Raw genomic sequence first — 13,207 nt, forward strand, 5'->3', positions numbered from 1 at the left:
GAATCTTAAAATTTAAACAAAGTATATGTAAACCATACCAAAATATGCATTGAATGTTTTGCTCAAACACACCATGTCGTTCCTATAAAAATAAAATATATACGATAAAATGAAAAAATTAGAATTAAAAATTTACTAAATATAAAAATATGATATCTGGACTAGACTAAAAATGGAAGTGTTAAGTTACATAAAAAATATTTAAGAGTAATTAAAAGGTACATTTTATTGGGTAAAAAATTCAAAGCTAAATAGTTAATTTTTTGTTTCTTTCTTGATATATTCTGAGATCTCCCATCTCTGCCATTTTCTTTCTTATTAGATCCTGCAACGAAACCTGAAGACAGATACAGTCTTTTTTTTTTTTTTAAATCTTTTTACAGAGAAGAAAACTTTCAATAAGAAGATCGCAAAGGAAAATTCATTTAAAGCAATATTGACTCTTGTCCCTACTACACCTTTCTTCTTCTGCTGCATTCTAAAAACTTAAATTTACTTTAATTTCATCACCGCTTCTCATCTTTTACTTCATTCATATATTTCCCATTTTCCCATTTCTTGATTTTTCTCCAAAGTTTAAATCTTTTCAATATCGAGTCTTGAAAAGTTTAATTTTTTTCATTTTGTGTCTTGAATCTTTTAGTCAATCTGGGGTAGGAATTTCCCATTTCTTGGTTTTGTTCCAAAGTTCAAATCTTTTCTATATTGGGTGTTGAAAAATTTCAATTTTTTTTTCATTTGGGTGTTGAATCTTTTAGTTAATCTGGGCCAAGAATATACCATTTTCCAATGTGGTTAAAGTTTTGATGCAATTGTGTATTATTATCACATGCATGGGAAGATTTGAGGGGTGTGATGATTTGAGAAATGGAGGTTAGATCTGAGAGTGAGGTACATATTAGAAGTGAAAAAGTGCCATTACAACAAGGGCAAGTGATACAGAGAACAAGATTAAAAGTTTGGTTCATAAGGGTTTGTTCCAGCATTTTAATATGGACATGTTTGGTTCAGCTTATTGCTGTTTGGGAACTTTATCATCCACGTTTGTTTTCTGGTTTTGCTGGATATACTAAGCTTTCTGTTCATGTTGAAGAGACTTTGCCTTCTCCTTTGCCTCTTCTTCCAGCTAGTGAGTTTCTATGTTCTTGAATCTTTATTAGTTATAGTATGATTTTTCATTAGCCTTTAGTTAGTTAATTAATGTCATTGAAGTATGTCCTCAACTTGTTTGGGACTGAGGCGTAGTTGTTGTTGTCGTTGTGATGTCATTGAATGTGTGTGATCTGTTTGCTATATTAAGTTAGTTGTAATTCTTTAACTAATAAATGAAGTACTGAATACCAATGAAGGAAAATGATTTGTACGGGTGAATGCCTAATTGTTGGGATTAAGACATAGTTGTTGTTGTTGTTACTCTTGTACGAGGTTTGGTGTTTGCAAGGAGTTTTTTTAGTCCATTTAGATACTTATACATAATGTGAGATTTAGAGAAATTTTAGTTTAGGAGAACCCCTAACTGGCCGGAAAAGGTCGAAGGTTTAGTATTTGAATAAATTTGACCTAAATAGAGCGGAATGGAGAAAGAGGATTTATTATATAGTTGACTCCAACTAGTTTGAGATTGAGGCGATCTAACTGATTGATTCATTGATTGACATAGATTAAACAAAAAAGGAAAAAGAAGGAGAAGGACCTGAGTGTGGTTTTCCTAGTGTGTGAGATCTGATGATTTGGAAATTCAACCTTAACAGATCTGTAATCTAGACAGAACTACCAATGAGATGGTACATTAGTCAGTTTGTCTTCTCTATTTTAGTTTTGTCTTTGGTGTCCAAATGCCAGCCTAAAGGTTTTTTGTTAGAATTAGGTAGAGTTTAAATTTCCTTTCGAATATCTTCTTTTTATTCCAAATTGGTATCCATTTAATGGTATTTCCCTCTGGTAATTGGTTTACTTTGGACGGGTGCAATTAGATTTCCGTATTCTAGGTCCCGTAATCTCGAGACTTGCTGCTGTAATCATTCTGAAAAATGGAACCATAATACTAAATATATTCGGAAAAGCTAATGAAGTCACCACATCTGAAATATGAACCTTAAATTCATGTTCCTCGACTGACTTAGCATAGATGCAGTGAGTGACTTCGTGTGCGTTTCAGAATATACTTTTTCCATTTAAAATAATATATTCTGATAAGCTAATGAAGTCGCTCGTTGGATCTAAGATAGGCTAGTCGAGGAACAATCAATTGGATTAGTAGAAAGCAATTTCTAGAGATAAAAACAAAACGACATTGTGTTCCCTTGAAGGAAAGGCGAGAAAGGGATTGGATGAAAGACTTTCTTCTCTAATCCTCTCTGTAGCATTCCTTATTACAGCTTACTTTTTTTAAGACAGAATTTTCTTAATTCAAAATAACGTGAAAAGTGTCATAATATTCTCATTTTCCCAGGGTTAGTCGTCTAGCATGAGTCGTAAATACACAAAATTTTCTGAAGTTTTGCAAATTAATGCTGCTAAACAAAATGTATCAACAGCAAGGAAGTAATAAAAAGAGAAAAAGAAATGTCTCAACCATAAGGAGCTAGACGTGAACACACTTTTAGGGATGATTAGTGCTGTTATGCATCAATTAAAGATTACTTAATTATCTAAAAGAAATTTATATCTGCCGTTGTACTAACTGAATATTTAGTGACCAAAAGTACCATCACCCAGTCCCATACGTCTAACATATTTATAGGAACTGTATCTTTCTTTGAGTTTCAAATTCTGCATCTTCTAACATATATAAAACGTTGATACATGATATTATGCAGGAAATTATACAAATAATGGGTTTCTTCAAGTGTCCTGCAATGGTGGCTTGAATCAAATGCGTGCAGCCGTTAGTATTGTTCTTCCGCTTTTTTCTTTATACATTAATATTCAATTCAAATGGCAAGGAAGTTGGGAACTCTGGAAACTGTATTCAAACTAAAGTAGGCTCCCATAATTTCAATCCGTACTCCTAATCTGTAAATAATTCCGCCATTTTTTGTGTGTAGATCTGTGACATGGTGACTGTTGCACGGCTTCTGAATCTAACTTTGGTTGTCCCGGAGCTTGATAAAACATCTTTCTGGGCAGATCCTAGGTAATTCTGGTGCTATGTAGAAGTATTTCTTTGACCTATTGCTTCATTTTCTTATCACTGTAACATTTCTTGGCAGCAATTTTGATGATATTTTTGATGTGAGACACTTCATTGCTTCGCTAAGAGATGAAGTTCGGATAATAAAGAGATTGCCAAAGAGGTTCAGCAGGAGATATGGATACCAACCACTAGTAATGCCTCCTGTTAGCTGGTCAAATGAAAAATACTACTTGCAACAGGTTTATCTACTTGTTTATGCAATACAACTTTATCATATTATCAATTCATGACTGTGGACATCGTCATTTTTACTTCGAAGACTAATGCTTAAATAATAAAGTTTTGGCGAGATACATCTCAACATGCAAAGTACCGTTGTGTTTGCTGTATGTAATTTCATGTACTGCTTTTGATATTGGAATCAGTCTGTATACAGTGATTCTAATACTTTGACAATCGAATATTTCTCCTCTGTTGCAATTTATGCATCAGCTACATTTGTTTATCCTGCTCTAATGCATTTGAACTACACAATGCAGATTCTGCCTCTCTTCAGCAAGCATCAAGTGATACATTTCAACAAGACAGATACTAGACTAGCAAACAACGGGATGCCTCCTGAGCTTCAAAAACTCAGATGTCGGGTGAATTTTCAGGCACTGAAGTTCACTCCAGAGATTGAGGCTTTGGGAGAAAAATTGGTACGTATGCTTCAGGCAAGAGGACCATTTGTAGCATTGCATCTAAGATATGAGATGGATATGTTGGCATTCTCTGGTTGCACTCATGGCTGCACTGAAGAGGAAGCTGAGGAGCTCAAACGTTTAAGGTGATAATCTAAGAACGACTTTTGTATTTTAGTTTTATTCTCTTTTTTCTTTTTTCAAAATCAGATGAAAAGAAGTCTCAAAAGACCTATAATCTCTTAGAATCTTAGAACCCCTCCAGCCTTAACACCAATTCTAAGTGAAACCAAGTTGTTAAAGGCCTAGTTGGTTGGTACGCTTAACATTAAATCTGGTGATTTTCGAGTGTCTCTTTAGAGTGTTTAGAGATTTGTATGTCAGCAGAAATTTGTACAGAGCCTCAAGTGTTAAGAGGGATCCCTAATTTGTTGTAAAAGGCTAATTGTTGAGTATTGGAATGAGAGGAGCATTGAGGATTCGTATGTCCGGTACCAACTACTATTGGATTGAGGCATAGTTCTTGTTCTTTCAAGATCTGTTTGTGCAAAATATATATAATTCTGCCTGAACCACTTATTCGAACCAGGCACAAAGAGGGAAAACACAGGTGGTATGTTACGATTTCCCTATGCACAGACTTACGTAATGGTCAACAGCCAGATCAAATTTCACTATATAAGGACCTGTCTAGTATCAAAGATTTGATCGCAACTTTTTGGCTTACTTGCTTTTGGTGTTTGTTGATTGAGATGATGTTGCAGCATTTATGTAACTCCATGTAATTTTTCAGTATATGGCCCCCTACAGCTAAACTGCAGCTTGATGGTAGCAGCAGTACTAATGAATTTGATGATTAACATTGTTGAATGATTTAATGGTTTCACTTGGTTCTTCCACTGCGACCAATATGATTTTCTCTATATTCACTCTTTCATCTTGACCAACGCGGAAACTTGTTGTCTATATAGTAAATTCCTTTCTGGCTCCTTTCGTTTCCTCAGGTATGCATTCCCTTGGTGGAAGGAGAAAGAGATTATATCTGAGGAGAGGAGATCTCAAGGCTTGTGTCCCCTCACCCCAGAGGAGGCAGCTTTAATTCTGCAAGCATTGGGTTTTGAAAAAGACATACAAATATATATTGCATCTGGTGACATTTATGGAGGTGAAAGGAGGATTGCTGCTTTGAGAGCTGCCTTCCCAAAGATTGTAAGTGATTAGTGCTCCTCTACTCTGATTGTGTCTTTTGCCGCGACATCTAAATTACCAACTTAGCGCTGTTAAACGTTATCGATAACCTGCGGCCTGTAATAGGGAAAAGGTGCCTTAGCCAGCATTTTTTTATAGTCTTTTGCATGTATCTCGGGAACAAGTATTCTACATTGACAACGTAACATGCTTTGAGACATTTGAACCTGGAAATGTGGAATTTATCCTATATACTGGAAAATGTTCTACGTGGAAGCAGCTACTAATGCTTACATTAGGCTGTCTGCATCACACTCCTAGGGGCGCGGCCCTTTCCCGGACCCTGCATGAACGCAGGATGCTTTGTGCACCAGGCTACCTTTTTTTTTTTAACTGGAAAAATGTTCGATGTGTTCTACTGCCAGCTTTTGTGGCTGAGGACTTTGTTGTGGCTAATCTTTACATCTAAAACTGGAAATTGTTAGCTGAATTATTCTTTTATCTATCGGCATGGTATGTGATTGATATAAGCTATAATTTTATGTTCAAATATCAGGTGAAAAAGGAAATGCTGCTTGATCCTGAGGAGTTGCGGCAGTTCCAGAATCATTCATCTCAGATGGCAGCCCTCGATTTTATAGTGTCAACTGCTAGTAATGTATTTGTTCCTACTTATGATGGGAACATGGCTAAAGTTGTTGAAGGTCATCGTAGGTACATATTACCTACTGCGCTGTTAATGATTCTGTAACATTAACAACTATTATGTCAAAGGATTCCTGAATAGATCCGTTGCAGGTATCTTGGTTTTAGAAAAACCATTCGATTGGATCGCAAAAGACTTGTACAACTGTTAGATATGCATCAGAACGGAACACTTACCTGGGATGAGTTTACAGCTGCAGTCCGGCAGTCACATGAGGGAAGAATGGGACAGCCGACTCGTCGCAGAGTTATTGCAGACAAACCAAAAGAAGAAGATTATTTCTATGCAAATCCACAGGAGTGTCTGTGCGAGAGTGCAAGATGTGATGATTTGTTAGGCCCTGATAATTCAACTGCGGTCCGATGAGATATGCGATTCAGAGCATGTCTTGCATGGATATTTAGTCCATAGTTATGTGACAGGCTTTCGTGAAGAAATCAAAGCGAAAGGCGTAAAGTTGTTGGTATACACATTTGAGATCCGTTAGCAAAAGGCCAGAATGCGGCCTTTGGTCATCGGGGCATTTTGGAGAGGTGAATTTCGTAGATTGGTAGTTTGTAACTGGGAGAAGCAACAGAAAAAAATGAAGAAACCAAATGTGTCATACTTGTCAAAAAGAAAAGAAAGTGTCATGTTAATGTGTTCATTCATTTTGTTCATATGTATTTGCTTCCTTCAACAAGTTGAACTGTGCTGATTGTCACATGATACCACAATTATTTACAGTAAGATAACCCTTGTTACAATTAAATTTGCTCTAATTTGTGGAGCAAACAGTGTAACAGTTTGAATATTTATCTAAATGTCATGCCCAAAAGGGGTACTTGAAGCAAATCCGAATTTTGTGTGCTGAGAAATCTGATAGCTTGGTTGAGTTTGATACTTTGATGACCATAGATTATCAGTTCTAGTGCATCTTTTTCTGTTTGAAAGTGAGAGGAAGTAGCAAATTAATATAGTACATAACATGTGCGAGCTTTACATGGATAATTTGGTAGTATTTTCAAAAGAAAGAACTGACCACATCGAAAATTTGCGCAAGGTCTTCGAGACCTCTAGTTTCAGCTCATTGGGATAGGAAAAAGGGAGATTTTCGTCGTGTCCAATGGGAGAAGAACGGCTAACACGTTGACTGCCTTTGATACTAGAAAAAAAAAATCCAAGCGGTCTAACCTAACCCCGAGTAACTGATTGTGTAAATATCTTTTACATTGCTATGCATAAAATGTGAACTCTTCAGAAAGTAACAACTTTAGATGTGAGGCCCAATGGGAAGATAATGGTAGCCTCAACCAAAGGTCTCAGTTGCTTAGACTAATCTTAAACACATAAAATCAGATCCTTGAAATAATCTGAGGACTGTTCTATTTTGAACTCTTCTCCTTCTGATGCTTGAGGATTTCACAAGAAGATAATATACAACCACTCTTTCATTATTTACATCATATAAAAGCAAACTCTGAAGTCCAAGCCATAATAACTCAACTAGACTGATCATAAGATCAGCAGAAATGTCCTTATTTTGGCTCCCAAAATATGATATCTCCTTGCTCTCCAACGAGACCAAGATCTTTAAGCCGCCTTTCCCCGTAGTATTCTAATTCATCTAGTTCCAGTTCCCTTTCCCTAAAGATATCGTCGATTTGTTTCAATACCTTCTTCTCCCCTAATCTTATCCCAACTGCTATCTGAAGCCTTGTACTGAGGTTTCCTTCCTCCATCAGTTTCTCATCCTGCAATACGCAGTGTTCAATGCCGGAAATAAAACCACATTTGCTACATATACTAAAGAAATAAAGCCGTTTTATTCATAGCATTTAGTACAATAGTTTGAGGTAGGTAACAATGAAACGTGCATGACCAAGATTTGCAATGCAATAGTGGCGAAGCCAGGATTTTTACTAAAGGGGATCAAATATAAATAAGCAAATCCATGAAGAAGCCAAGAGGTGTCAATATGCAGTATATATACAGTCAGAAATCTCTATAACAACCCATCCTTCATAACAACACTTCACTATAACGACCAAGTTTTCTTTGGAACCAATTTTTCATATTGTGTTATAATATATGTTCTCTATACATACGAGGCTGTTATAGAGAGGTTTGACCGTCCATAAAAAAAATATTTTACCTAGCTACACAGTGTATATTTCCGACGAAGGGGTGTGTACATGTGGCTCCACTACTGAATGCAATGCAACTCAACTGATACTTCTAATGATGTAAATTTACCTCTTCAATGGTGGTGTGATAGCCAGAAAGTGCGGATTTGCATGCATCTCGTACGACTTTACATATGAGCTCCTCATTTGCTCTGCTAACAGGCAACCCAAGATGACCCCAAACAGAATTTCTGAAAATTGATTCTAGTAGGAAAGCGTCTGTTCCGCCAAGGGCAACCAGCCTCAGATATGGAATCATAGTAGGAGGGAGAGATTGTCCAATCTTTATGTCAAAGTAAGCAGTTTCTCCTATGCCATTTGTCTCTGCTATATCCAGCTTGTCTCCATAAAACTCGTCAGACTCTGATATTTCTAATGTTAGTGTAAATGCATCACGAGCTGAACTTGGTTCGATGAAGCCATAGTCAAGCGCCATATCAGCATTGCTTTTGTTCAGGTCATATTGGATGAAAAGCTGTCAAATCACCACATCTATACAAGTGAGCTGTAGCAATTAGATGAACCAACAACAACTGCTACATAACACATGCAATTACGAGGCAGGAAGTAATGAATATTATTTTTCACAATATGTTAGCTTTTCCTTTGCGCAACCGGTAAAGTTGTTGCCATATGACCAGGAGGTCACGGGTTTGAACTGTGGAAACAGCCTCTTGCAGAAATGCAGGGTAAGACTGCGTATAATAGACCCGTGTGGTCCGGCCCTTCCCTGGACCCGCGCATAGCGGGAGCTTAGAGCACCGGGCTGCTGTTACAATGTTCGCTTTTCGATGAAAAACAAGCAGAATAACTTGTCCAGCTAGTTGGTTTGTCTTAGTGAAGAGAGTTTCTGAGTTTTGAAGATCTCCTTACCTGGTCTCCAGCTTTCAGTTTCAATGGACTTCGTAAAGAAAATAACAAATCCCACGAGAACAGACCGGCTGGTCCCCTAACTTCATGCGCGTGATCTTCTGTTGTCACTCTGGCATTGTGGTTTGTCTGACAATTAAACCATTTATATAACATTATTCACCAATTGATGTATATCCAGAAGTATGATGATATGCAATATCCAAATATAACTTTAACAAACAAAGAAATTCTGTTAACTGTCCTCGGTCTCAATTGATACTAGTTTGTAAGCAGTCATTCATCACTATATAAGTGATTTTCATTTACCTAGAATCTTACCAGGTCAGCAAAGGGGACGAGAATAAGATTTTGATTCCGAAGACGGGAAAATGCCCTTGATCTGAGTATTCCAAATGCCCAGAAGAAATCATCCAAAGTTATAGGAAAAGGGAAAAGCTGCTTGTTACGAAGTATGACTTCTTCTTCTACTTTTTGAAATTCATTTTGCACATAATCTTTCACACTCAGCGTCGTGCTTAACAGTTGAGTCCCTGCAAACATAGCACGACAAACAAACTAATCAAAAATGCCCAGAAAAAAACCTTAATTCTCATTTGGCGAAACAAGGAGAAACTCATTTCTTATCTAAGATCCGTTTCATCTTCGCTTATAGACAATGCATCCCATTCTACATATTGATTATGGAGTATAATCAAGACAATCAGGTAACTATCCTGTATAAAGGCATACCGATTTCTCTAACAAAGTTATAAGCGGTCACAATTTCATAGGTCACAGGAAAACCATCAACTTGACTATAACATACAAGATTGCATACAAAGCTGCAAACGTACAAACCAAGTTCAAGGGATTATGTAACCAAATAATAACTCTCAATACTCCAGAATTCTAAGACAATAAAAATAATAAAACAATGAGTGCGAGCGTTGATGCAATGGTAGAGTTTCGCTTTGGTAGCGGGAAGGTCACGGGTTTAAGGCACGAAAACAAACTCATGTGGAAAATGCAAGGGAAGACTGCGAGTATTTTGTCACGGAGTAATCCTTTTAGTAATGAAACAAAATTACCTTGAATCTCAGAGAGCTCCTCTTCAGACCTGCACTGGAATAACATACAAAGCAACCTTCATCAGCAACATAACTTCCAAGTTCCAAATACAACAGTATTTATTATACAAAACAACAACAACAAACCCAGTGTAATCCCACAAGTGGGGTCTGGGCAAGGTAGTGTGTACGCAGACCTTACCCCTACCTTTAAGAAGGCAGAGAGGATATTTCCGGTAGACCCTCGGCTCAGGAAAGATAAAAGGAAAGGGCAACAACAAGCAAACCAATCGGAAAACTGAAGCGACAATACAAGACTAATACTAAGTAATGCAGTCACAAAACCGAAATGAAAGCAACAACAAGTACTAAGAAAATACACAACTGACACTAAGTAATAACAGAAGTCTAAGAATACAATAGCACACAACTGACACTAAGTAATGCTATGTTGCTTGGACTTTCCGAAAATGTCGATGGGTGCGTGTCGGATACTCCAAAAGTAGTATATTTTTGGAGTATCCGAAACGGGTGCTGCAACTGTTTTGGAGAGTCCGTGCAACATAGAAGTAATGTAATAAAGCTACTGTAACAAACAAGGGACAAAAAATATTATACAAAAAAAAAAGAAAAATTAAAGGCAAACCCACCAATATATAGTAGAATCAGTAGACTTTGGAAGAACATCCATATAATATTTCCACTTGGAATCATCTCTCCACTTTTCTCTAAGCAAAAAAAGAGCAACAGAAATCCAAGGTTTCAATCCACTGCAAACATTCCCAATTTCAGATTCAGCAACTGCATCTGGATTAATCCAAAATCTTCTAGGAACTTCTAAAACAGTTTCACCTTTAGCTATATCTCTATTAGCAACAAGTCCTAAACCTTCTGGTACAATTCCTGGCTTTACGGGTGTCTTAGCTGTTACAACCCCTTCTTTACATAGCCACTGCCAAAATGTTTGTACTGGTTCTGGTATTTTTGGGTCAAGTTGTTTTAATTGAAGTGAATTTATCAAGATTGGTTTTTGGTAAGTGTAACAAGTTTGATATTGCTTTGTTCTTGATTTTGTGGTTTTGAGTGGACAGAGGAATGAAGAAGAAGGTAAAGGGTGTACAGAGAAAACTGAAGCCATTTTTTGTAGCTTTGTTTGCCTCTGGTTAGCTTTGGTTCCAGTGAGTTTTTGTTAAAGACACTGGATTTCCAGATGAGGTTGTTATACAGTTAACACACGACCTTTTTTCTTTTTGAGTTGCCAATTTGTGGTAATTCAGTCAAACTAGGTGACATTATTTTCCTTAACCAACTAATAGTCTGTTTGGCTAAATCGCTAAAATGCTTATTTTAAAAAATAATTTTTTTATTTTAAAGAAGTGATTTTTTAAAAAGTACTTTTGGTGATAAATAATTTATATTTGACTAATTAATTTGAAAAATACTGTTGAGTATTTAACCAGGCTTTTAAAAAATACTTCTAAGTATATTATCTCTTAAATAATCCTCAAAAAGGTACTTTCTTCTACTCAAAAATACTTTTGCCCTTCTAAAAACTTGGCCAAACACTTAACTTCGGAGAAAAGAAAGAAAAAAAAGTACTTTGCCCAAAAAAAGCTTGGCCAATCGGGCTATAAGCAAGGAGCATTTTTCTCTATTTTTTCATCCATTGTTTTCGTTGAACAATATTAATATGAGTTTTAATTTTTATACATTAGCAATAAAAGATTTTTTTTACTTTATCAAGTCATATAAAATATTATTACAAGTATTTGTCCATTATAAGAAGAATTGGTAACCTGAAAAATAAGACAAATAAATTACTATAATATGTTAAATTATACTGATTATATTTAATGTAAAAAATTAACCCTTGAATACATTGCCACCAAAATAGCTCTTCTTCATTTGTTTTTTTTTTTTTAATAATGCGCCTGATTATGGAGTTTAAGTATTTTCTACGAATATAAGAAAAAATAAAAATGAAAGTGTATTTTTTACTTACTAGTAAAGTGAGGTTATAGGTAATGCGTTAGAATTAAGGACAACATTTGTATCGATTGAAATGTTTCGAAACAGAATATGACATCCAATTTTTAAGAAGTTTATCTTTGTACATTGGTTCAAAAGTAAAAGAACTAATCCAATAGAAGATTATGAAGGAAGAATAAGATCTTCAAAATAGGTTGTATCCCACATCGTTAATTTAACATAATGTTTGTCACTTTATATTTGATAGAGAAGACGGCTAGCATTGCCGAGCTCAGTAACGTGGGCTTGTAACCCAAGTGGGGGCATTAATGTGGTGGAATATTGGGCCTGTTCAGATGGCAGGGTTTGGGTGGCTAATTTCTGGCCTGCCCTATCCAAGCTCAGAGTTGGGTCATGTGGCCCAAACGAAGGTATGGGCCCGCTTGGCTCCTAAAGTGGAGTGGACCGCGTGAGGCTGGTTTCACAGAACAACGAATAGCTCCCGCTCTGTGCAGTGGAAGGATAACGGGTCGATGTCATCTAAGCCCAATAAATGCCTGATGGGCTGCTCTAATTAAACCACCACTTTTTGGGCTGAAAAACTAAGGCGCGGTCCAGTCCACCCGATTAAGGTTTTGGAATCTATTTGTTCGGCCTTTGTTTCTCAGCATTTCTTTTTTATACTTTTTTTAATAAAAAAATCAAATCACAAAGCAAAACAAGCTTAATATTTATTTCAGGTAAATGGAAAAGGAAAAATTAAAAAAGGCTAAAAACATTTAAAGTTTAAAATTATAGTTGATCAATTTGGTTGTTTGTTACACTCCAACGTATATCATTAATTAGGGAACTCAACTCTAAAATAGTTTGCTTACACCTACTGGGCATTTTGGACATAAGAATTGTAAAATTTTGGAAACAAATAAATAAAAATTCAAGTGATAATGGTATTTGAAAATTAGAGTTGTGTTTGGATATGAATGTAATTTTAGGCTGTTTTTGAATTTTTATGAGTGATGTGAAGTGAATATTTTGAAAAATAATTTTTGGTATTTTTTTTAATTTTCAAAGAAATTCCGAAATTCATCTTTAAACGAAATCGAAAATTTCGTGGCCGAACGCTGTTTTCGAAAAAAGTGATTTTTAAAAAAAAAAAAAGAAATCTCTTTTCATGGCCAAACGGGCTCCTACATTTTGTGATCCTCTTTGTACTTCAGGTGACAATATGCTGGCATTTATGAGAGTTCAATTGTTTTATATATCTGATGCTAGTTTATCATCAGATATATCCGCAACGAATACGCAAGACGTAAAGGAAAAAAGATCTGTTTTTCTGAGATAAGAGGAGTGCAACATGTAAACCAAAGTCGAGGAGAGTTAATTTGTAACAAGTGTACAACAACTAGTGAAATGCACAACTACAATATAATTCAAATCCTTGT

At 36.0% G+C, this 13,207-nt stretch overlaps 2 protein-coding genes across 2 annotated transcripts; one reads left to right on the forward strand and one right to left on the reverse strand.

Annotated features, from left to right (window-relative positions):
• The first annotated feature begins 280 nt into the window (after window positions 1-280).
• LOC109214571 (uncharacterized protein At1g04910) lies at window positions 281-6,547 on the forward strand. Its single transcript, XM_019378510.1, has 8 exons — window positions 281-1,129; window positions 2,820-2,887; window positions 3,048-3,136; window positions 3,213-3,375; window positions 3,676-3,965; window positions 4,824-5,028; window positions 5,564-5,721; window positions 5,806-6,547. Exons 1-8 carry the CDS (start codon window positions 868-870, stop codon window positions 6,077-6,079), a joined length of 1,509 nt encoding a protein of 502 aa, XP_019234055.1. The 5' UTR covers window positions 281-867; the 3' UTR covers window positions 6,080-6,547.
• A 280-nt stretch (window positions 6,548-6,827) lies between these two features.
• LOC109214572 (ribulose-1,5 bisphosphate carboxylase/oxygenase large subunit N-methyltransferase, chloroplastic) lies at window positions 6,828-11,041 on the reverse strand. The gene is made up of 6 exons (XM_019378511.1): window positions 10,448-11,041; window positions 9,819-9,847; window positions 9,070-9,281; window positions 8,752-8,877; window positions 7,949-8,353; window positions 6,828-7,446 (listed from the first exon to the last, which is right to left on the reverse strand). Exons 1-6 carry the CDS (start codon window positions 10,933-10,935, stop codon window positions 7,231-7,233), a joined length of 1,476 nt encoding a protein of 491 aa, XP_019234056.1. The 5' UTR covers window positions 10,936-11,041; the 3' UTR covers window positions 6,828-7,230.
• Between the last annotated feature and the right edge of the window lie 2,166 nt (window positions 11,042-13,207).

This window comes from Nicotiana attenuata, unplaced genomic scaffold (genome assembly GCF_001879085.1).
Source record: "Nicotiana attenuata strain UT unplaced genomic scaffold, NIATTr2, whole genome shotgun sequence".
Taxonomy (NCBI): domain Eukaryota; kingdom Viridiplantae; phylum Streptophyta; class Magnoliopsida; order Solanales; family Solanaceae; genus Nicotiana; species Nicotiana attenuata.